This window comes from Taudactylus pleione, unplaced genomic scaffold (genome assembly GCF_031769625.1).
Source record: "Taudactylus pleione unplaced genomic scaffold, aTauple2 ptg000211l, whole genome shotgun sequence".
Classification (NCBI taxonomy): domain Eukaryota; kingdom Metazoa; phylum Chordata; class Amphibia; order Anura; family Myobatrachidae; genus Taudactylus; species Taudactylus pleione.
This window is the reverse complement of record NW_028284613.1, coordinates 464,131-489,945: the sequence shown is the minus strand read 5'-3', so window position 1 is coordinate 489,945 and position 25,815 is coordinate 464,131. Positions and strand designations below refer to the sequence as shown.

The 25,815-nt window shown below is 46.5% G+C and overlaps 1 protein-coding gene across 2 annotated transcripts in view; it reads left to right on the top strand.

Annotated features, from left to right (window-relative positions):
- STAG2 (STAG2 cohesin complex component) overlaps window positions 1-25,815 on the top strand; it is a 230,982-nt gene that overhangs the window by 152,039 nt on the left and 53,128 nt on the right. For both annotated transcript variants that reach the window (XM_088478188.1, XM_088478189.1), the window contains exons 21-25: window positions 7,630-7,700; window positions 9,677-9,764; window positions 9,855-9,935; window positions 16,186-16,278; window positions 23,305-23,479. In XM_088478188.1, the coding sequence (XP_088334314.1) occupies window positions 7,630-7,700; window positions 9,677-9,764; window positions 9,855-9,935; window positions 16,186-16,278; window positions 23,305-23,479 (508 nt within the window). The remainder of the gene's footprint in view (window positions 1-7,629; window positions 7,701-9,676; window positions 9,765-9,854; window positions 9,936-16,185; window positions 16,279-23,304; window positions 23,480-25,815) is intronic.

The following is a 25,815-nucleotide window of genomic DNA, read 5'->3' as shown; positions in this document are numbered from 1 at the left end:
GGAGTGATCCAGGCACCAAACAGTTAAAGCTTTCTTTCTTCAGAATGCCTCTGTCCTCCCTCACATATACCGCGACCCTGGCCACAGGCATTCAGTTGTTCGTTGGTGCGGCAGGATTCTGTTGTAATGGGACTGCTCAGACAGTCCTAAGCTTTTATTTTATGTTTTTTCTATGCTCTTGAGTTGGTGGTGACGAGCGTCTGAATTAGGATGCATGCACTGCGACTCTGTCTACCTCCGCCGGTATCATCTCTGGTGATTTCAGCGGGCCACGGCAGAGCTTGCTAGCAGTGATGTTGGGGCCAGGACTGCAACCGTACACACGGAGATGTCAGGTAAGGCGATTCCTCGGTTATGAGGGAATCGCGCGCTGCAGTCCTTGCTTCCGGCACCAGAGAAGCATCGGAAGCCACTGCAGTCAGAGCCCGGAGCGTCCCTCCCTGTCCTCACTAGACCAATGGGGCCTTTATCGCCTTACGCCGGGGATCGGCAGCAGACGCTTTTGCTGCCATAAGGCCAGCGTACCCGGCTGGTTGATTCAGCTTAGGGGGAGGTAGGCACTCCCTCGGCATCGCCTCCCCCGACCCAGACGCGGTCCCTTCAAAGGTTTTCGCGCGTCTGGGTCGCTCCTCCTACCTGCCTCGTGTATATGAGATGCTCACAGTCCACTATCGGTGCGCTGCTGTAGCTGTTGGTCTCAGGAGGTTTTGGGTCAGTCTCCCTGTATACCTCTCCCATGGGTCAGGTATATAGTGCTCTATATCCTACCAAGCTTCGCGTTTTGAATAGTTGATTCAGAGCCCATTGCAAATAAATTGCATATGCATTGTATGTGACTGTTTGCTAGCTGCTGTGTTGATACTGCATTTTATTCCTGACTGTCCGTTATAACTATCACTATTTTTCTTTATACTTTATATGTGAAGGCTGTCACATTACATTACTTTGCATTGTTACCTTTATAAATATGTTAAAAAGTAAAGTGATTCAGGAGGGGGGGGGGGCCCTGTGCTGGTTTCATGTAAATCCTGTTTGGCGGGCTTGTCCTCTCGGGACTTTATAACAGAGAGCACACAAACCGTCCTTTATAAAGAGCCACCTCAGCAGCCCAGTATACCAGTCCCTGTACAAGAGCCATCTTGGGTGTCCTCCGTGTCTCGGGTAATGAAGCAGTTTGTGGATTGTATGGGTACTCCCACGCTGCCTCCTTGTTTGGAGTACCCACAGCATGCTATGTTTGCTCCTATACATCCTTCCTGGATGGATGCTTATGCCCACTCAAGTCAGTCAGTTGTTGCCAGCAGACCAGTAGTCACTAAGGCGCCTAAACGGAAATTATCTTTTTATCGATCTGTTCAGCATATGGATTCAGACCCATCATCGGAGGAATCCGATAACGCGCAGGGTTCTTCTTCGGGGTCTAGCTCGGCAGAGGAGGACCATCCTTCTACAGTGGATGCTCCTTCTTTAGTGAGGGCAGTCAAATCGATTCTAGATATACAGGATGATGAACCAGCTCCTAGTAAGATGGCTCCAGTGTTTAAACACCAGAAGGTGGTAAAAGCTGAGTTTCCTAAATCTGAGCAGCTCACTGAACTTATAGAAGAGGCGTGAGGTAACCCAGATAAACCGTTTTATTACTAAAAGATTAGCATCGTTGTATCCTTTCCCAGCTTCTGAATGTACTAAGAGCCGTCTTCAATTTGAGCCGAGCCGCGATACTTTTTCGTGTCCTGGTCTTTTCGCCTACTTCGCCTGTTTTGTAGGCAGAAAAGTATCACGCGCGAAAACGGGACCCGGCAAACTTGAACAGGGGGAAAGTACTGTCAGATTTGGGGATATCAGCCTGACACCCCCCAAAAGATGCTCTGACATGGGGGCTAGCTATGTTTACCCCCGATTTGGTTGCTGAAGGTATTTGGTCTTTTTAAATGGCCTTAATAGCTGCTAAATAGCGTTTTTCTATACGTGGTGCAGAATAGTATTCAGGAGTATTTTTTCCAGAAAATAACTTATCCCAGCAAATTTGGGGTACTTGAAAATGGTGGTCCGCATATTTAAAAGTTGCTAAAGTGAAGTTGGAAAAATCCACCTGCCGCAAGCACCTGCAATCAAAAAAACACTTGGGGCATACTTGGGGACCCCCCCAGAGTCAAGTTCGCTAGTTTTTAAATTTGTACCCCCAAATTTTTTTTTGACCCCTTTTTCAAAGTAATTTTTTGGGGTGTCCTTAAGTGTTTTTTTTAATTATTTTTGAAACAGTCCTTTGGGGCACTGTCTGAAGGCTGCAGGGGGGTTACCGAACGTTGCACCCCAAAACCCCAATTCTGCACTTTTTTCCGCCTGCTAATCATAGGCGAAACTTTTGCCTATTACATTGCATTGACTTTCTGCCTAGGCGGAAAGGCTTTCAAATTGAATACGGGGTAAGAGCAAAACAGGCGAAAATTACGTCATCGGCGAAAAAGTATCGCAGATCCGGACTTTTCGCCCCAAATTGAATACGGGCCTAAGTGAGAAATCCCTCCTACTGTGGATGCTCATGTAACACACAAAGGGGTCCATTTACTAAGCAGTGTTAGGAGACAGAGTGAAAAGTGATAAGGTGCCAGCCAATCAGCTCCTAACTGTCATTTTTCAAACACAGCCTGTGAGATGACAGTTGGGAGCTGATTGGCTGGCACCTTATCACTTTCTTATCACTTTTCACTCTGTCTCCTAACACTGCTTAGTAAATAGACCCCTTAGTCAGGAATGCTATGTTGCCTATTCCATCAGCATCTTCTCTTAAGGATCCTACAGATAGGAAATTTTAAACATGTCTTAAGGCAATATTTTCATCATCTGGAGCGGTTTCTCATCCAGCTGTGGCTTGGGTAGCCAAATCGGTTGAAGAATGGACAGGGGCATTGGAGGTTTCTCTACCAGATGCTACCAGAAAACAGCTCACATACGAGGTATGTCTATAAAATAATGAGACACTGATTCCACCTAGTCAACAAAGCAGTCAGAACCGGTTCTAACTGTGTACGTAGTAACCTTTGAACTTGTCTGAACCTGCATGACAAGCAGCAACACTCTATGATGTTCAGTTGATTGTGAATCGCCAATTAATTTGGTTGTGTTTTTGGTAGGGTGACGAAAAAATGCCAAATTTAAAAGTTTAAATTTTTAGTCTAATTGCACAAAACACCAACAGACTGTTTTCAAATGCTTACTACGGCCTATGAGAATGACTACCTGTCTCGTGTGTGTGTGTGTTTGAGTTGCACAAAAAATTCAGCGACAAAAGACAGTCAATGCACTGGAAAACACTGTCATCACCAAGAATGTAAAAAGCTCGTCAAAGCAAGTAAAAATTCAAAGCAATGCTCATTGTTTTTTTCGATATCAATGGTGTAATTCTACAAGAATGGGTTCCAGAAGGCTCAACAGTTAACCAGCATTATTATAAGAAAGTTTTGAAAAAGCTGAGAGAGTCAGAAAGAAAATGCCGCAACTGTGGAAAAATGGTTTCATTCTTCAACAGGACAATGCCTGCTCACAAAGCACTTTCTGTGAAGCAGTTTTTGACCAACAATCACATTACTACACTTGAACATCCTACATATTCGCCCGATTTAGCACCTTGCGACTTTTATATTTTCCCAGAAGTTATATCATTGCTTAAAGGGACACCTTTTGAATCAGTTGATGCTGTAAAGAAGAAAACTGCAGATACGTTGAACCAACTAACAAAAATTGATTTGCTCCATGCCTTCGACCAATGGAAAAAAAGACTACAGCGAAGTGTTAGTGCAAATGAGGAGTATATTGAAGAGGACAAACATTTGTAATACCAATAAATAAGGATGAGTTATTTAATCAGTCTTGTTATTTAATAGACTTACCTCGTATATCTCCCACATACGGGAAGCAGCCTCCTATTTGGGAGGAGCTGCAATGGATACCGGACTCTTAGCTTCTAAAGCATCAGCAGTCTCAGTGGTAGCTTGTAGGGTCGTTTGGTTAAGGTCCTGGAAAGCTGACACAGGGTCAAAGAAGGCTCTGGAATCCTTACCTTGCTATGGAAATATACTTTTTGGGGCAGAGTTAGATAAGATAATAGCTATTCTGGCAGCTTCAAAATCTGCAGGTTTGCCATCTACGGTTACATTAAAGTCTAGGCAGTTTTCTCTTCGGTCCTTTCGTCCCTGAGGGACGAGCAAAGGAGCAGTCTTCTTCCAGGCAGTCTAGTTTTCGCAGGACAACCATTCGACAAACTAAGAGCTCTGGGCCGGCCAGATGTCCAGCTTCTAAGCCGGACAACAAACCTACAAGATGGGGTGGGCCTCCTCCTGGAGGATCCCAGGGTGGGAGGCCGACTTCTTCAATTTGCAGATTACTGGCATCAAACAACAACAGACGCTTGGGTCCGAGAAGTGGTCTAGCGTATGCCCTCATTTTCCGGAGGCATCCTCCCCAGAAGTTTTTTTTAGTACAAATCCCCCATCAGTTGCGATCAAGGCCTTGGCTCTTCAGGAGGCCATTTACGGTACTCCCTGCTGCAGGCAGGGGTGATAATCCCGGTTCCTGTGATTCAGCAAGGAAGGGGTTATTAGTCCAATCTATTTTTGGTTCAGAAACCGAATGGGTCTCATTGCCCTATTCTAATTCTAAAAACACTCAACAAGTTTATCCTTCCACCCAAGTTCCATATGGAAACACTGTGGTCAATTATTTTGGCAACGGAGCCTGGTGATTTAATGATTTCCTGGGACATCAGGATGCGTATCTGCATGTGCCTATTACGCATCCCACCAGCAATTCTTATGGTTTGCTGTCCTGCAACAACATTTACCAATTTCAGGCAGTACCCTTTGGTCTGTCAACGCCCCCCCCCCCGGGTCTTTATCAAAATAAATGCGTTTATGACTGCCTACCTCAGGCGTCAGTGAATCGGAATACTACCATATCTGGACGACCTTCTGATATTTCACAGTCTCCAGTAGATGGTACATCTGTGGCACTTCTGGTTTCTCAGGCACAAAGGGTATTTCTGCCAGAGGACAAGATTGTGTCAGTTTCATTGCGAATATGCAAATTGCTACGCAAGCGAAGGGTACCCATTCTATCAGCGATGCAGGTCCTGTGGTCAATGGTATCCACCTTCGACATGGTGGGATATGCTCAGTTCCAATCCAGGCCTCTGCAAAAATTGAGTCTCTCCATCTCATAAGGTCCCAGAGGATCCTTCTCACTCCAGAGGTTCGTCTTTCTCTCGTGGTGGGTACAAAAGGATCATCTGGACAAAGTTAGCCCATTCTGGATTTCATTGGGAACTTTTCACCACATACGCCAGTCTTCGCGGATGGGGGCAGTGACAGGTCATCACACCTTTCAGGGAAGATGGACAAATCAGGAAAGTCATCTGACCATAAACATTCTGGAGCTTTGAGCAGTATACAAAGTACTCATCGTGGCACAGGACCTGCTTCAGGGCAGGCCGGTCCATTTCCAGTCCGACAATGCGACCAAAGTAGCCTATCTCAATCATCATGGAGGCTCGCAAAGTCATGCAGCCATGAGGGAAGTGACGCACACTCTGATTTGAGCAGAACGTCATCTTCCGGCGATCTTTGCAATATTCATCCTGAGATTCCCTCAATTGGGAAGCGGACTTCCTCAGTTGACAGGACTTACACGTCGGAGAGTGGTCTCTCCACCCGGGGGGGTTTTCAACTCCTGGTGAACAAATGGGGCCTACCGGACATAGACCTCATGGCATCACGTCACGACCAGAGATCCCTCAGCAGACTTCGTGGATGCACTAGCAGTAAGATGGGGCTTCAAGCTGGCGTATATCTTTCCTCCGATTTCTCTCCCAAGGGTTCTCAGGAAATTCAAGCAGGAAGGCGGAAGAGTAATACTAGTGGCTCCTGCTTGGCCCAGACGTCATTCATTCACCGGCATACAGAATCTATCCATGGACAGTCCGTGTCCTCTTCAACTATGGCCAGATCTGTTAGCGCAGGGACCCTGCCTGCATCCGGACTTACCTCGCCTGTTTTTGACGGCGTGGCTCTTGAGTCTTCCATCTTAAGAGCCGAGTGTTTCTCCAGCTCTGTGATTCAAACGACGCTTAGGGCATGAAAGCCTTTCTCTGCATCTATTACAGTTTGCCATTCTTTTGGTCAATGGTGTTCCCACAGAAAATATGACCTTAAAGTGTTTAGGGTTTCCTGGAACTGGCTTTTCTCCAGGCTGGATTAGACCTTGGTCTCGCCTGGCCACTTTGAGAGTGCAGGTTTCTGCACGGTCAGCCTGGTTCCATAGAAAGATTGCTTCTTTACCAGATGTTAGAATTTTTTCTCAGGGTGTTCTCCAAGTTCAGCCTCCTTTTGTCTCACCGGTAGCACCGTGGGATTTTATTTTGGTTCTCAAGGGGCTACAAGCTTCCCCATTTGAACCTCTGGACTCTGTAGATTTGAAATGGTTGACAGCGAAGACACTTTTTTTTTCTCCTCGCTATCTCTTCTGCAGAGTCTCTGATTTGGCAGCTCTCTCGTCGCTTCCCATTTTTGATTTTTCAAGAGGATAGAGGTGTTCTCCGCACAAGGGAGGGTTACCTTCCTAAGGTAGTGTCCCGTTTTCATGTGAATTAAGAGATTGTGAGCAGTATTTAGACCTTTCTGTAGGTGAAGCCTCCCTGGATGTAGTTCGTGCTCTCCGTATCTGTGTGGAGCGTACAAACTCTTTTAGAAAATCAGATACTCTTTTCGTGTGTTATGGTTTACACAAACTAGGATGGCCAGCTAACAAACAGACTCTGGCTAGATCGTTATGTATGACTATCTCTCAGGTATACACACAGGCTGATCTCCCTGTTCCAAACACGATGACAGCACATTCTACTCGGTCTGTCGGTCCATCATGCGCATTTAGTCGTGGTGCCTCTTGAGCAATTGTGCAAGGCAGCCACATGGTCTTCTGTTTACACTTTTCGCAGTTTCTACGCCTTTGTTACTTTTGCCTTAGGATGCTTCCTTTGGGTGATGAGTTCTCCTTTCTGCTCAGAAGCGTCCCCATCCTTAGGGGAACTGCTCTAGGACATCCCCATAGTATCCCTGTGGATTCCTATGTAACCTGAGGAAGAAGTTATGGTAGACTTACCATTTATAACTCTTTTTCTTCAAGGTCCATAGGGTACATAGGGCACCCATCCTGACACACCTGGCTGCATTGGGCAATTTTTCTTTCGTCACGGATTCCCTCATCTTGTATATGAGTGTTTCTGGTGTACAATTTTTTTTTCCTTCTCCTGCCTTGGGTTTGTTTACAAAACTGAATTCCTGTGGCCATGGGCGGGGTATATGTGGAGGACGACCAGAGGAGCTGAAAGCTTTAACTGTTTGGTGCCTGGATCACTCCAACCACATTATCCCCATGGTATCCCTATGGACTTCAAAGAAAAAGAGTTATCCATGGTAAGTCTACCATAACATTTTACAGCATAGGAAAAAAAAAAAGCAATTAAAATTTGATTGGGAATTCATTTTTGGTTATTTCTTTTTTTAGACACAATTTTACAGAAACAATGTATTTTTACTGTTTAGTCTTATTGTACTTTACTCTGATGACAATTTCCAGGAAGAAGAACCAGATGAGGATGATGCGTACCAAGTCCTTTCGACACTAAAGAGAATAACTGCTTTCCATAAGTATGGAAATTTGTCAGTCTATGAAAACTTTTGTTTGCTTTATATCCACTACTGAAATTAATATGTTAGTGAAAACAGAGGCGTAGATTTATTCCCCCATGCCCACCCCCTACCACCGCCTTTGGTTCAAGTTAGGACACAGACCTTACCATTTCATATAAGCTTCTGTTGATCTCCGTTTTTAAGTTCCCTTAGCTGCAAGCGATTTGATGTGGATAGTTGTACAGATGTGTCATCATTCACCTAGCCTCAATTCATCATGCAGCACGAGAGGGCCGCCAGGTTCAATGCAACACTGCTTGTGCTAAGCGTCATTTTTGCATATTTTTCTGTTGGAAATATGTATTAGTTGTGATGCGACTAAGATGCACCAAGAGACTGCACTAATTTAATTTATTTGATATACAAAATGTGCATATCTATGTGCGACTGAGGCTGTAAATGAAGCACAATGGACCTTGGCATGGAAAAGAGCCACATCCGCTGCATTGTAGCATTTTGTGTGCAAATTCAGACTCCTTCGCAAACAGACAAATGTCACATATCAAATTATACTGTGCAGTTACCTTGTGCGTCTTAGGGCGGTATTCAGTTAGCTGCGATAAAACGAAAGCTTATTGGCGCAATGCGTGCTCCCGTGGAATTAAGCTAATTTAAAAATATTTTTTCCCTAATTGGTTATTAGGAGGGGTGCCCAAAGGGTTCTGAACCAAGTCCCCACAAAAAAATAGGGATTTTGCAAATTTTTTTCACCTGCTCTGAGATGGTGAAAACTTTGACAGTTTCCGTCTAGGGAGTTTTCGCTAATGCGAACACTTCGGGAATTGGATAGCACGATACATACTTATGTGCGAAAGGTTTGCACCTGTGAAGGTTTCTTGCCAAAACGCGACTTTTCACACTTGATTGAAGTCCCCCCCCAATTTCGTCCGAAAAAAGATGCTCGGCTCAGTCAGTCGCACAGCATCTGGCACGCTGAGAACGGCTACTTGCTGGGACTTGAGTAACAGTGTATGAGGAATATATCTGTGTACCTAGCATGTGTTTTATTTATTTATGCTTTCTTAATTAAAATACATTTGTTCAGCAGAGCAAATCTTTAAAATTAATTTGTCTCCAAGGCCAGAGAGAGTTTTCCACTTAATACCGGTATCAAATTTTAATTACAAACCTGTTTTTCTACCCATGTTTAGCTCCAGAAATGTTCCCTAACCTGCTTCTCAGAGTATAGTCTCTTTCATGGCTAGGTAATTTTACAGATTTGTCTTGGGGTTTCTCTTACAGTCAGTTACTGACCCCTCCTATCAAATATTTAGGGACTGCAGGTGCCCATTGTGCACCACTGTGGTCTTCTGTTTTAAGACAATAGTCACCATCTATTGTCACCAATAGTGCGGTCACCATCAGGCTTCGGCCTCAGGAAACTAAACTGCATGCTTCTGGTTGTAGCAGTACCTCTTTACTGGTGGCTGTGTGTCAGGAATTGCTGATTACTTTAGATCAGGAATGCTGAATAGTAGTTAGAGTTTTGACTTGGTTAAGATCCATCCTCTGACTGACCTTTGTTAAATCCAGCATCCTGTCGCATTAATTCAGCAGGTATAGGAATCTTGTAGAGATCCAGCATGATCTTCAGTCATAGCATTGTTTTTTGCGCACATCATTAACTCTAGTAGCTGTTGAATACAACAATCACTTAAAGGTAGTGAATATATGCACACTTTAATTGAGGCTATACTGCTTTTTATATACACTTTTTCCACACATTGGCATACTCCTGTCCTTTTCACCAAATGTAAGTTGCTACCTTTATCTTGAACGTGAATCAAGTTAGAATTTTGGTTCACTTTTATATATGATTTCCCGTTTGTAATGAGACTATGGTTACATGACTGATACAACAAAATCTGATGTTAATGGCTATAATTAGGTTAATATAATAAATTCTAAGAATTAAAAGATTGTTTGTTTTTCAGTGCACATGATCTCTCAAGATGGGATTTATTCAGCAGCAATTATAAGCTTTTGAAAACTGGTATTGAAAATGGAGACATGCCAGAGCAGGTTAGTGTTTCAGTACACTATATGTACATTATTTATTTGTATAGTGACTTAATAATATAATTGCTAATGTTTCATAATGTTCTATTTCAGATTGTCATTCACGCTTTACAGTGTACGCATTATGTCATTCTATGGCAACTGGCAAAGATATCCGAGACGGGCTCAACCAAGGTATATTTCCTTAATTCTGTATCTCCTAATCCATATATAGCTCAATTGCAATATACTAATTTCTACTTCAGGGTCCATAGGGGGTCCACAGGGTTGACCTTGGGGTATAGCTGGATCTGGATCCACGGGCACCACGCAGTTAAAGCTTTGCTGCTCCCAGGATGCACTTGGGTCCGTCCTCCTCTATACCCCGCCCCGGCCACAGGCACCTCAGTTTTAGTTGGTGCCCGGCCGGAGTCGGGTCACCCTGTCGCAGTGGGGCTGCAGGAGCAGCCCCTAAGCTTTATTTTAAAAGAGAAATTTTTTATTTTTTTCTACTTTTTTTACACTGTTAGAGCGGCAGCATCAGACTGTCCTTTAGGACGTCCACGCTGCCGCTCCTTCTCCCCGCTGGCGCCGCGACGCCAGTACAGCTCTGGGGATCGCGGCGGGACCCCAGAGCCTGTACTAGCCGGGCTCTGGGGACTCCCTTGACTGCTGCCGGACGCGACGGGGATCAGGTAAGCCGCGGGTCGCCGCGTGCGGCGGGCCGCGGATACTTCAATGCAGTCAGGAGCCTCCGGTCTCTGGGGACAGACCGAAGGCGCTAGCGGCGGCGGCGGGCTCCCCCTCAATTGAGGAATACCCCGCGTGTCCGCTAGACCACCAGGGTATCAGGCTGGTAGCGGGACCGGCAACCCGGGGGTTAATTGCTAGCCAGGGGAGGCAGCCTTCCCTGTCTAGCGGCTCCTCCCCTCAGCTCAGCGCGCCTTTCAACAAGCAGTCTGGCGTCGCTGAGCTGCTCTTATCTCTCGGCCACTCCTCCTCTGAGGTCTCCGGCGGCCATCTTTACTGGCACATCGCAGACTCCCAGGCGGTATCAAGTGGACCGGTCCCCCTGTGTACCTCTCCCCTGCAAAAGGACAGTGTACACAGCGCTATAGCCCTCCCAGACACTGAATCTGGGCGGTTGATTGTAGCGGAAGGTGCAGTGAGTACTAACTTTTCTGCATTGTATGTGACTATTGCTAGTGCTGCCTGTCTGTGACTTATTCTCCTTACTGTCAGCTTATAACTATCCCTTTCCTTCTCCTACGGCCCGGCAGGTGTGTGGGGGAAGGGCGTTTTTCTGAGACCCTCACTTATATAAAACACGTATTTGTGGGGTCAGTCACATACTGTTGTGTGCTACACAGTACCATATCTGGGCTGTTGTGTCGCATACTGGTGAGTGCGCGGGTGTTAAAACCGTAATTCCTCTGGTGATACCTATTTCTTGTGATTTACGGTATCATGTCTGATGAGGAGACTGAGCGCTCTGTGGCTCCTGTGCTATTTTCCTGCAGACGTTGTGCTGCTGGAGTTGATGGGGAGGACTTATCTCAGGATGGTCTGTGCGGGCGGTGCCAGCTGGTACCGGACCCCTCCAACCCCCCTGTATCACAGGACCCTCCTTGGGCGATGTTTTCACAGGTGCTGGCGTCTATTGCGGACCGGTTATCGGTCCCATCAGCGGTCCCTTCTAGGGCGTTACCGCAGCCCACCATCCCCCATTCCCCGAGGGTTCCACAAATGTTGCGGTCTTCCCCCGGGGCCCAGACTGTGGGTCCTTACTCGGGACTGCCTGTGTATGTGCAGTCTTCCCCAGGGACGCGTCAGTCTGTAGTGCCTTTGCAGAGTTTTGCTCCGACGGCTCCTCCGCCTTGGGTGGATGTTCTATCCAGCTCCGTACAGAGTCTGGCGGCTTCATCCTCGGCGTTTCAGTCCATGTTGCAAGGTGATGTGCCACCAAGGGTGTCTAAACGTCCGGTTGTGAGTTCACTAGCTGCGCAGTTGTCGGACTCGGAAGTGTCCTCAGATGATGGAGAAATCCATGAGGACTCTGACTCTGATGTCATGGGGCAGGAGGTGGAAGCTAAGTCCTCCATTAATGTTCCAGCCTTAGTTAGGGCGGTGCGGGCTATCCTACATGTTGAGGATGATGCGCCGGCTCCTAGGTCGAAGTTTCCTAATTTTAAAAAGGCCAAGGTGACCTCAACTGTGTTCCCCCTGTCTGATCAATTATCGGATCATATGGCGGCGGCCTGGCAATTACCTAGTAAGAGGTTCCATCCACAGAAGAGGTTGGCGGCGAACTATCCTTTTCCTGAAGCTCATTGCAGGAAATGGGAAACTCCGCCGGCGGTGGATTCCCACGTTACCCGCTTGATCAAAAGCGCGACGCTGTCATTGCCGTCTATCTCCTCTTTGAAGGATCCCACGGACAGGAAGGTGGAGACTTGTTTAAAGTCCATTTATTCTCTTTCCGGGGCGGTGGCTCGCCCGTCCATGGCTATCTCCTGGGTGGCTAAAGCCATTGAGGCATGGGCCAATGCCTTGGAGGATACCTTTCCTGATGAGGCTCCGGATATCCAGAGAGCGTTAGTGGGACAGATGCGGGATGCAGCTTCCTATATTGGGGAAGCGTCTTTGGATGCCAGCCTGCTCACTTCTAGGGTGTCGGCTGCAGCGGTGTCTGCTCGGCGCTCCCTGTGGCTGAGGTCCTGGAGGGCTGATGCAGATTCAAAAAAGGGTCTGGAGGCCTTGCCTTTTAATGGTGATTTACTATTTGGTTCGGATTTGGACAGAATAGTGGATACTTTGGCTAAGTCCAAGTCGGCTTTTCTCCCTTCGGCCTCTGCGCCGGCTAAAGTGAGGAGCTCTGCCTTTCGGTCCTTTCGGGTTCAGGGTAAGGCCAAGGGCCAGTCCTTCCCGAGACATTCGGCGACCAAGGCCGCACCCAAGCCCAAGAAGCAGGCATGGAGTGCTCGGCGCCCTTCTTCCAAGCAGGAGGATAAGCCTGCTGCCTGATGGGACGGGCCTCTCTCTGGGGGACCCCAGAGTGGGAGGCCGACTTCTCCAATTCGCCCAGTGTTGGCACAATACCACCACGGATGCCTGGGTTCGAGAAGTAGTCTCTCAGGGGTACGCCCTGTCTTTTCGGTTCAGGCCGCCCCACCAGTTTTTCTGTACGAGTCCTTCTCTGGACAAGACCAAAGCTGGTCAGATTCAGGTAGCTATAGAATCCTTGCTACAAGCAGGGGTCATTGTTCCCGTTCCGCAGTCTCAGCGCGGGACGGGGTACTATTCTACTCTGTTTCTGGTACAGAAACCCAATGGTTCTCATCGCCCTACCCTGAATTTGAAGTCTCTGAACAGATACCTCTGAGTTCCCAGGTTCAGGATGGAAACGTTACGTTCCATCATTCTGGCGATGGAACCCGGGGATTATATGGTCTCCCTCGATATCCAGGACGCCTATCTCCATGTGCCCATAGCACCGGCACATCAGCGGTATCTGAGGTTTGCTATCCTGAACCATCACTACCAATTTCGGGCGTTGCCTTTTGGCCTTTCCACGGCTCCGAGGGTGTTCACCAAGGTGATGGCGGTTATGGCTGCCCACCTTCGGGGTCAGGGTCTACGTCTGTTGCCGTACCTGGACGATCTTCTGCTGCTGGCGAGCTCCCCGGAGGTGCTTCTTCGACATCTCCACCTGACCATTGCTTGTCTTCAAGCACACGGGTGGTTGATAAACTGGAAGAAGTCCTCCCTGATTCCATCACAGCGGATGGCTCATTTGGGAGCCCTGCTGGATTCTCGTCAGCAGCGGATTTTCCTGACTCCAGAGAAGGTCTCCTCCCTGCAGCTGCGGATACACAGTTGCCTGAGCAGTTGCCGCCTGTCGGTCCATTCAGCTATGAGAGTTCTGGGGTCCATGGTGTCGACATTCGACATGGTGGAATTTGCCCAGTTCCATTCCCGGCCCCTGCAGGGGCTGATTCTATCGGAATGGAACGGGTTACCTCACCGGATCCGCTCTCAGATGCTGGTGTTGTCCGCGGAGGTTCGGCAGTCTTTGGCTTGGTGGCTTCAGACGGCGCATCTGGTCGAGGGGCGCCCCTTTTGGATCCCGGACTGGGTCCTACTCACGACGGATGCCAGTCTTCGGGGTTGGGGGGCAGTGACCGGCTCATTATCGCTTCAGGGTCGTTGGTCCGCGGAAGAAGCACTTCTCCCCATCAACATCCTGGAACTGCGGGCTGTGTACAGGGCCCTGCAGTCGTCCGGCCCCGCTCTTCACGGAAGGGCGGTTCAGGTGCAGTCCGACAACGCCACCACGGTGGCGTACATCAACCACCAAGGGGGAACTCGCAGTCGGGCAGCAATGTCGGAGGTGTCTCGCATTCTTGCTTGGGCGGAGTGTCACGTTCCAGCGATCTCGGCAGTCTTCATTCCCGGAGTCCTCAATTGGGAGGCGGACTTCCTCAGCCGTCACGATGTGCATCCCGGGGAATGGTCGCTTCACCCAGAGGTGTTTCAGCTACTCGTGGACAGGTGGGGGCTGCCGGAGCTGGACTTGATGGCCTCCCGTCACAATCACAAGTTGCCCGTTTACGGGTCAAGGACAAGAGACGCAGGCGCCTGTCTGGTAGACGCTCTGTCGGTGAAATGGACGTTTCACCTGGCGTATCTGTTTCCTCCGATATCCTTACTTCCTCGGGTTCTGCGGAAATTCAAGCAGGACGGCGGCACGCTCGTGCTGGTGGCTCCGGCGTGGCCCAGACGTCCTTGGTACTCCGATCTGAGGTGCCTCTCCATCGACGCTCCGTACCTTCTTCCTCAGCGTCGGGACCTGTTGTCTCAGGGGCCCTGCCTTTACCCGGATCTGGGTCGGCTGTCTTTGACGGCGTGGCTCTTGAGACAGCCGTCTTGAGGTCTAGGGGTTTCTCCAGTTCAGTGATTGGTACCATGCTTAGGGCACGCAAGCCTGCTTCCGCGCGGTTTTACCACAGGGTGTGGCGCACTTATTTTCAGTGGTGTGAGTCCAGAAACTATGATCCGCAGGTGTTCCGGGTTTCCAGAATCTTGGAATTTCTTCAATCAGGTTTGGACCTCGGCTTACGCCTGGCCTCTCTGAAGGTTCATGTGTCTGCTTTGTCCGTGTGGTTTCAGCGACGGATTGCTACACTGCCAGATGTTTACACCTTTTTCCAAGGTGTTCTCAGGATCCAGCCTCCCTTCGTGCCTCCGGTGGCTCCGTGGGACTTGACGGTGGTACTGAGGGTCTTGCAGGGTCCTCCTTTTGAGCCGCTTGAGTCGGTTGAGCTCAAGTGGCTGACGTTTAAGACCATTTTTCTCCTGGCAATTGCTTCGGCCAGGAGGGTTTCAGAATTGGGGGCGCTTTCCTGTCGCCCTTCTTTTCTGATTTTTCACCAGGACAGGGCAGTGCTCCGCACGCGTCCTGAGTTTTTGCCCAAAGTGGTTTCAAAGTTCCACATTAATCAGGAACTTGTTGTGCCAGCTTTTCAGTCACCTGATCTTTCTGCTGGTGAGGCTTCCTTGGATGTGGTCCGGGCACTTAGAATCTATGTGGACCGGACTGCTTCGGTTAGGAAGTCGGATTCTTTGTTTGTCCTCTTCGGTTTTCACAAGAGGGGTTGGCCTGCCAACAAGCAAACGTTAGCCCGTTGGCTTCGTTCAGTTATTTGTGAGGCTTATGCGCAGGAGGGTTTACCTGTGCCAGCCTCTGTTAAGGCTCATTCCACTCGTTCTGTGGGTCCCTCTTGGGCTGCTAGACGTGGCGCCTCCGCTGTTCAGCTGTGTAAGGCGGCTACTTGGTCTTCAATTCAGACGTTTTTGAGGTTTTATGCGTTTGACACCTTCGCCTCTCAGGATGCATCCTTTGGGCGCCGGGTACTCCTTTCAGCACAGGAGCGTCCCCGCCCTTAGTTGAACTGCTTTGGGACATCCCCAAGGTCAACCCTGTGGACCCCCTATGGACCCTGAAGTAGAAAACAAGAGATATGGTAAGAACTTACCTTTGTTATCTCTGTTTCTACAAAGTCCATAGGGTCCACAGGGCGCCCGCCCTGACGCACTTGGCTTCAAATGGGCTGTGTGGCTGGTCACCGGTTTTCCGTCTCCCATTTCTGTGAGTATGGTTTCTTGTGTGTTCCAGTCTTCCTTCTCTCTGTTTAGTCTCCTCCTCCGGCCTTAGCTGCTTACCAACTGAGGTGCCTGTGGCCGGGGCGGGGTATAGAGGAGGACGGACCCAAGTGCATCCTGGGAGCAGCAAAGCTTTAACTGCGTGGTGCCCGTGGATCCAGATCCAGCTATACCCCAAGGTCAACCCTGTGGACCCTCTGGACTTCGTAGAACCAGAGATAACAAAGGTAAGTTCTTACCATATCTCTTGTTGTTTTCTGATTCAATTTGCTTTTATTTGTAGGAAGAATTGATAACATTAAAGAGACAAATGAGGGTGTTTTGCCAAATATGTCAGCATTACCTTACCAATGTGCACACTGCTGTGAAAGAACAGGTTGGTAATTTTGGTAATAATCTTTTGGGTGGAGAATGTCTAGTAAACAAAGTGTGTGTATATGTGGTTCACTTTGTAAAATGTATATATAAATTTTATACTTATAATGCACCAGATACTTAAATGAATTTCGTGTTCATCTAATTAGGGAAGATTGGATTCATTGTTTATAGAGACCCAGACAGGAGTTTCAGCAGTTTTAAGAAATTTCATAGTCTGAATTCTCCCTCTGTAAATCCCCAAGCCTGTCTGTAATCCATTTTTCTTAAGTGCCCCAGGAGCACAGTGCGCTTTAGCCCAATGTGTCCTATGGTGGTAGGTAATGTGTAGTTTTAAGTCTTGGTAAACTAATAGGTGATGTGTATATCAGCCCCTTGCTAGGCACTATTGACATAAGGGGTTTGTTCTGTGAGGAAGTAGTCTGTTTTTAATGAGAAGCAGTGTGTGGACTTCAGAACACTGGCACCATTAGGTCGACAAGTGTAAAATGCTACTTATAGCATTTTACACACTTTGGCCTCTGCAAGTGTGTATGCACTTGCTGCATGCTGGGTTCCGTCGCCCGCGACATCTGGCTGGGTACACATAGTCTGTGTACCCAGCTTAAGAGTCATTTTAGCATTGGCTTGTGTTAACAAGACAGTATAAAAGTGGTAGTAAGCTTTCTGTTTGGTAAGCCAAAGTTATAAAGTATTGAAATTGCATGACCACATTTAGTAGCAATTGGAGAGTCTGGGTGATACTGGATTAATTGGGGCTAAGAATTCGGTTTCAGTGGTTGTTTATTGGGGATCAGGATGATATGCCGCCGGATGTTAGCCCAGCGAATGTTATACCGACGCCGGAAAGTAGAACAGCAGGATCCCGACTAAGGTAAGTTTCTAACTAATCCTAATGAAAGGTTTAAGGCCTCAGGGGCAGGGGCTTATTTATAATGGGTGCAGTGTGTGGCCCACACCGCACATCGTGCACCCATATTTTTATACTTACCTCTCCGGAGTCCCACTTCGGTCGTATCAGCGCTGTAAAAATCTTCTGGAAAATGTCTGCTGCTGCCATTTTCCCGGCATTTTGCACATACACACTAGGGAAATCGCTGGAAAAATGGCCGCCATTTTCCAGGTAACCTGCGCATGCGCAGTAGACTCTAAGCACAGACTAGTGCCCAGAGTCTACTGCTGTGGCGCTGCGCTCAGTACGCTGCTGGCCACCGGAGAGACACAGGAGGAGGCCTCGGATGGAGACTGCACACGGGCCCCCTCATCTCTTAATACATTCTTGTTTAGAGGGAAAGAGTTCTACCCATTAGTGCTACCAATTCAAGAGATCCTAGATTTTGGTTTTTATTCGTGCGGTAAAGCTTACCAGTCCTCATTCAAAAGAACAATCCTCCACTTTACTTGGGGTGAAACAAAGAGGAAAACTGGTTTGACAGCTGAACCAACAGTTCCAAACTATCAGAAATAAAAACTGCTTTTATGGGCAATATGTCCACCCAGGAGCACATGTGGGGAGTCCACCTTCATCTCTACCAGAATGAGTTTGTTATTTTCACTTTATGTGCTTGGTTAAGAGGAATGGTACATCAGGGCTACAACATAGTTTTACTGAAGTCCCCACCCATTTTTTTTACTACTGTATTTTCAGGAGGCAAAGGAAAGAGGCCTGGTTTGAGGGAGGTAATTTAGTCTTTAGTTACCTTGGTGCTGGCATTTAAATTCCAAAAGAGTCGAAGGGTTTGGTTGGTATTTGGGCCAAGAAGAACTTAAATCTGTTTAGTCCATTTTGAACCTGAAATCCTTCAACACCCAACTTCAGGTGACATGTTTAAAATTGGGTCTCTGAAGTCTGTCATAAACAGCATGAAGCGGAGCGAGTTCATGGTCTCAATGGACACCAGGCATTTTTCCATGTACATTATGTAGAGAAAAGTGATTAGGCACTGACAGCAAATTGATAAACAAGATTTTATTGACATCAGTACTTTGTAGGTCCACCAGGTGCAGTGATTACTGCAGACACCCTTCTTGGCATACTGTCTACAAGTTCCTGAACAACAGCAGACGATATGTTTTGCCATTCTGCCTTAAGTACAGTGGCCAACTGTGACACTGAAGGTCGAAGGCCTGGAATGCACCCGTCTCTCCAATTCGTTCCAGAGGTTCTCAATGGGGTTAAGATCTGGACTCTGAGATGGCCAGTACTTCTGGGTTACCGAATTTTCGGTATACAAGTTCAGCATCGCCCTGGAAACGTGACGGGTGACATTGTCGTCCAGATAAAAACATTTGTTGTTTCCTTAGAACTGCAAGTGCATGGGCTTCCCTACGAAGTGTTCTTGTCGAAACCGCCACATTAGGTACTCGTGTGCAATGGTATGTATATCGCTTGCGCAGGTGTCCAATAACTTTTGTCTACATAGTGTATGTCCCTATCTGGTGGTGTCATCAATGCCATCTGAGATCATTATTATCAATTTCAGATTTTACCTTTCGGCTTTGTGTCAGCAATAATGGATGCGCTTCATAGGTCCAGGTGGGTGATTTATTCCTTTTCTGGAGTACCTGTTTATCAAGGCAGAATTCTTGACGTGACTTTAATAAGATTAGAAACTTAAAATCTATCTGTTCTGTTGTGCATGAGAGTTTTAGAGGGAAGATGGTCTCAACCTTTGAGGGTACGGGTACCAGGTTTCAGGGCTGTTGCACTTCAGTGTTGTCTACAGGGCCTTTGGCCTCTGGAACAGTCAGATCTAGTCAGAGGATAACCACTCTATGAGGAAAGGACATACTATTAAGACCACGCTATGTCAGTAACATGAATCAAGTAATCATCAGGGAGACGCTAAGAGCTCTCTGGTGATGATCGGAGGATAATGTTCTGGTTGGAACAAAATGTTCCAGCAATGTTTACACCAGTGCTGGAGAACTGCAAGCAGACACTGTATACCTCTCTTGGTCCAGATGTGTCAACTGATTGTGGATAAATGGGTGACAGCTATATGCTTGACATGATGGCGCCTCGGGTGAACCACAAGGTGGAGGGTTACTCCTGAAGTACAAGTGATCTAAAGGTGTCCTTGGTAGATGTCATGTCTGTTCCATGGACAGTCCATCTAAATATATTGTTCCTTCTGGTAGCAATGCTTCCACAGGTTATAAGAAGGTAAACACTTAAGTTTTTTTAGTGATTTTAGTTGTATCCTAATTTTTGGTGTGAGAAAAAGCGTACTTCTACAGATGTGTCCTCATACATTCTTGCTGCAGTTGTGCCAAATAGCCCATCTTGGCATGCCAGATACTGTGAGACTTTTTAGTCTGGTAAAACGTCTTATGAAATGCTATGATGCAGGGGCCGTGTACATTTTTCCACTCCAAGTTCCGTTTTGCTTAATTTACAGACTCTGGGCCTGATTCAGCAAGGAACGGACGGATGCAATCGGCGCTGCGAGAATATGCTAATGAATGCATACGCATGGCAATCGCAGCACCGTAAGCAGACACCCAGCACTACATAATACCACCCACTTCCCTTTACTTGCTTACCTGGCAAGACAGCGGAAACATCGTTAACATCGAGAACCATCGGACCCATACGCACAATAGTGGTTGACCTGACCCTACAGCAGACATAGCGAGACTTTCTGTGTGCAACTAGACCTCAGACTGCATCCGCCTCCGCAAGGGCTTAATTATGCACGCCCCTGAAACGTCTTGCGTTTGCCTGACTGGGTCTGTGTAGCCTCTGCTAACGCAGTTCCCATTGCAATAGCTAGTTCGCACACTGCGATGCATGCGCAATGCGAAATCAACCAATTTTGTGCATCTGCATCCGTGCGTTCCTTGCTGAATCACACCCTCAGTCTCACACAGATATACAAGTTTTCAATATTAAATTAATCAGCACAGTCTCTTTGTGCATCATAGTACATCACATTGCGACTAAAATGCATTTTCGGGTGAAAAAGATTGTTGGCAGTCGCACGAGACCTGGCGGCTCACTCGTACCAGGCATTTAGCGCCAAATGGCGTATTTAGGCTTGATGTATGATGACACATTGGTACCACTTTCCGGTTGGCCTGTTTACTATTGTTTCTGGAAGGGTGTTTTGAAAGTGTTTTTGATATAGTTCTGTTAAAGTTCTGATTTTATCAGCCATAATTCATCCTCCTTTTGAACCTTTTGGATTTGGTGGAGCTGAACCTTTTTTTTTTTTTTATACATGGAAGACCACTTTTATTTTTGCTATGTCCCTACACTAATGCTGGGTACACCATGGCAGATATATTGGGCAATTTAATTGATCGGCCAGTGTGTACCAGCGATATGTCTGTGAACGATGACGTTCACAGACATATCGCATCGGCTCTGCTGCACAGCTGATGGAATATATATCAGCTGATATATCTGTCCATCATCTTGTGTGTACGGGCGGTCGTACACTTGCTGCAGAGACTGCAGGGGAGGGGGCGCAACACGCCCCCCTGGCCATGGGAACCACAGCCAGATGACAGATGATGGTTGTTTAGTGTGTATGAACAACCATCATCTGCAGTTCGATATCTACAGATCGAGTGATCTGCAGATATGTCAGGTGTGTACCCAGCTAAAGCGTTTTGAAACAAATAGCTCTGTCTTCCAGCTTTCCATACATAATTCTTCATGAAAACTGATGTTTTTCGGACTACACCTTATGTAATTAAATTAAAAAAATCGATTAAGACATTTAAAAATAAAGACAAATTACACTGTGAACACATTAATACTTGAACCAGAAAAGACAAAAAGAAAACATAGAATTTTCCAAGTTAGTGACGTCCGGAATAATAATACCGCATATTGGATAAAAACATACATCTAAGCACAGAAATGCCAAATTTTAAGTTTATAAATGTGAGGATTGAGAGAGAAGGGTAAACAAAGAAAAAAAACAAACTAAAAATAAGCAAAAATTAACTGAAACATAAGGAAAAAAATAATCCTATCAAGAAAGGCTCACATATCAACAAACATATCCATGAAGACTTTATAACATTACAACATAATGGACTCTTTCCAAACATATCAAGGATGTAACCGGTTTCTAACAAAGCTCATCAGTGGTATGTATCAGTGACATTGCAATTACCCCAGAATAAAAAAGAAAGAGAAAAAAGTCAGAAAATTGAGAAATCAAGAACTTAAACGCATTAGATACCATGTGGTCGATTCGAAGGTCTTAATGATTGGAGATTGAGTAGATGGTGGAAGCATAATAATATATGGTTCACATTTTTTTGTAAAAGTTTCACCCCGCGCTTTATATTTTAAAAAAACAAAAAGTATCTATACGATCTAGATAAAAAAAGCTCTAATTGCGCATATTGTAATTCACTTATTAGGTGTGTAGATTTTTGAACCCATTTATGAAGATGATGTTTTTTCCACCATGACAATAACTGTGACGATAGGGACAAGATTAATGACAGCCTCCAATCTCCATATGTCGAAATTAGCAAACAAAAACAGAATTGGGTGAAGGCATAGATGAATATGGAACAATTGGTTAATGAAATTCAAAAACTTATTCCAATAGCAACAGACCTTCGAAGACGACCACATGCTACTATACCTTTATTTCTGCCTAAGGTATTGTCTGGGTTGCTCTTAAATCAGGATATTGTGATTTTGGCTTTAGGCCATGGTACTTTTTTGGAAGTGGAGGTATATCTTCTATTACTCTGTTGTTGGAGCTATGTAATAATACTCTACAGTTTTAAATAATAATGACCATTTGGTCTTATATATTTAGATATATAAAAATACTAAGTGTTGACATACACATATAACGCAACACTGTACATTAAGAGATATATGACCTCACACAAATTAATAAAAACAAAAGGGAACAATGCCCTGTATAAATTTGTCTACAATGTATGAGGTGTGGGGAAGAACACAAGGAGAAGTTGGCCTGTTATCTAAGCAGACTATTGCTTGGTGTGTTATTTACTATGCATTACTTAGCCAGGTTTGTGAAAATGTGAGGGCACTTTATAACAGATTGGATAATGCCTCCATTAAGGTGCAGTACAAGGCCTTGGCTGAGCACCTATGTTGGGTAGCCATCTTGTCCTGGGGTCATATGTTTACATGGCTTTACAGGTTCAATGTTTTAATGTCCTAGAATACAAGGTTTGGACAGAGGTTTTGTTCACGGCAACTTGAGTGTACACTCAGGGGCACATTTAGGACATCTACATGGTTCCAGCGTCCCCCAATTAGTTAAATGATTACTGGATTTGTTTACTTGTGTTAAATCCTGTTCTCTAAAATCCAATGTGGGGCACTGGGCGCACACAATTAATTTACACCTACTTCTTCCCTTTTAAGTTCAAGTTGATTGTTGTAGGAGAACAATATCGATCACTCTCCTATTTTGTGTGGCTTGATTAGTAAGACAACTATTTCCCAACAGGCTAGAGAATGTAGTAGCGGAGGGCTTTAGACTTTGTGTTCACTCTAATTACAGGGTCCCTCTGTTCCAGTGTTCGCCAATGGATTCAAATTCAAAAATGTAATCTATTAATGCATAATTGGAGCCTGATATAAATTAAGTCATCACGTGTGTCTGTGATGATCCAATCATGGCTGTTTTACGTGCATATCCCACCTGATGCTCTCACTTTATGTTCCGTGTAAATGAGGTGTTATATGCACCATCGCATCGGGCAGATTAGGTATAATGTACACATGAGCAGCACAGCGACTTGAGAGAGGAGAATTGGAAACTAGGGCGGTAAGAATAATGGGAGGAGCTGAGGCTATCTGGTGGGTGTCTGGTCTATTTATTTACTAATTTAAGTATGAAAATCTTGTTAAACAAGACTACATTCTTTATTTGAAACTGTATTTACACTTCGTTTCTGTTGATGGTAGATGTTGTGTTTATAGAAAATTCTTTAAAATAAATTGCTGAATTCTATTGTAAAACTTGTATTATTAACTGCACATTATTATTTATTTTCTCTCACAAAATGTTTTTAGGCATTCACTATTCTATGTGATGTGCTAATGATCTTCAGCCATCAGATTGTAGTTGGGGGCCGTGAAGTATTGGAGCCACTTGTGTATTCGCCAGATTCCTCTTTGCAGTCAGAGCTGCTAAGCTTTATTTTGGATCATGTCTTCATTGACCAGGATGATGATAACACCAGTTCAGGTAAACAAACTATGAATTAAGGGGTCGATTCAATTAGACATGAGGGGGATGTGTTGCCTTTGTAACAGTGTGGAATCCTTGCCAACGGCCCTTCAACTTGCCCATCTCTCGCCTAACCCTCCCTCCCCCTAGCCTAACCCTCCCGGGGGGGTGCCTAACCCTAAGTCCCCCCCCGGGTGCCCTAAACCTAACCCCCCCACCCACCACACGCTGTCCGCTCGAGGCGCCCGGCATCCCTTTGATCGGGATGCTGGGCGCTGGTCTCCCAGCGTCGGGAAAATGACAGGCGTCTAGATATAGATGCCTGTCATTTAACCCACGCCGGGATAAAGCAATCGGGAAGCCGGCTGTCGGGTTTAAGACTGCCGGTTTCCCGATTTGCATCCCTTATGGCTCTGCTGCACTGGATTACATTTCAATGTTTGTCCCGCTTTAGACTCTTCCCCATTAATTCTAATGGGTTTTATTTTTCGTTTGTTTTATTTTTATAAATCTGTTTCATGCAGGGGGGAAAAGAATACCTAATGTATGTTGCTGTCCAGAGCTACTTTACCTTCCTCCTGCCAAGACAGACTTTTTTTTTTTTTTTTAACCCAAAGCAGTCAACACTTCTGCCATCCTACCTTTCTTCTTCAGGACTCCACAGGGGAGACAATGGGGTGAGGGTGGGACCTGGAGGACCAGACACCGACAGCTAAGCTTTTTAATCCCAGGATGCTCTGGTCCTTCCCCCTATACCCCGCCCACAGCCACAGGGCAACTCAGTTTCATTGGTGTCTGGCAGGAGCTGGATCACCATTTCTAGCAGTGGGGCTGCTTTACGCAGCCCAAGCTTATTTTTATGATTTATTTTTTATTTCTAGTATTTTTCCAAGCAAATAGGTACAAAAGCAAGCACATTCCGCCACTAGAGTAATTATCCATTTGACACTGTAGAGACTATATTGCATGCAATCTATACATTACCAAAATAAAACAAAAGTTTCTACTTCAGGGTCCATAGGGGGTCCACAGGGTTGACCTTGGGGTATAGGTTGGGAACCAAATCCGGGCACCACGCAGTTAAAGCTTTTAGCTCCCAGGATGCACTTGGGTCCACTCTCCCTATAACCCCGCCCCCCAGCCAGAGGCACCTCAGTTTAAGTTGGTGCCCGGCCGGAGTTGGGTCACCGTTACTGCAGGGGGGCTGCTTAGCAGCCTCTAAGCTTAAAAGAGTTTTGTTTTATTATTTTTTTACTACTCTTCAGAGCGGCAGCATCAGACTGTCCAATGGACGTCTGAGCTGCCGCTCCTACACCCCGCCGGCGCTGCGACGCCAGTACAGATCTGGGGATCGCAGCGGGACCCCAGAGTCTGTACTAGCCGGGCTCTGGAGGAATCCCTGGGCTGCTGCCGGATCGACGGGGACAGGTAAGTCGCGTGGTCACCGCTTGCGGTGATCCACGTGTGAATATGCAGCCTTATGCCTCCGGTCTCTGGGGACAGACCGGAGGCGCTAGCGGTGGCGGCGGGCTCCCCCTCCATGGAGGCATACCCCGCGTGTCCACAGCCCACCAGGGATTATAGCGGCAGCGGGAGCCGGCATCCCGGGGGGTCAATTGCTAGCCAGGGGAGGAAGCCTTCCCTGTCTAGCGGCTCCTCCCCTCAGCTCAGCGCGCCTTTCAATAATACAGTCTGGCGTCGCTGAGCTGCTTCCTCCGCGGGCCACGCTTCTTCTGAGGTCTCCAGCGGCCATTATCTCTCTGTGGTGCTGCAGAACTCCTAGGATAGTAGTGAGCCCAGTCCCCCTGCGTACCTGACCATTTGGGTGAGTGGACACAGCGCTATAGCCTTCCCAGACACTGAATCTGGGCAGTTGAATGTAGCGACATTGTGCAGTATATTATATGTCATGCTTATGTATGTATATATATTTTTCTGCATTGTATGTGACTTTTGCTAGTGCTGACTGTCTGCTTTTTCTCTCACCTGTCAGTGTATATCTATCCCTTTTCTTTATCTGCCCTAATACAGGTGTACCTGGGGTGGTTCTGAGACCTCACATATATATATTTGTTAATATCTGTGAGGTTTGTCACATACTGTTGCGTGCTGCACGTTGCCATATTTTAGATGGAACTGTGAGTTGCGTACGCTGATAATGGGTTCCTGCAGCTAATCTTAGCGTCAGTCAGGACCGGTATGGCGCTGCTTAATATTTCCGTCAAGATAGTCAGATATATCTGACCAGGAGATTGCACACGATACTGCACCCATTATTGCTATCCTGCAAGTCATAGCCTGCAGGAATTAGTGCAGAGGATTTTAACTCAGAAAGGTTTACGTATGCGGCACCA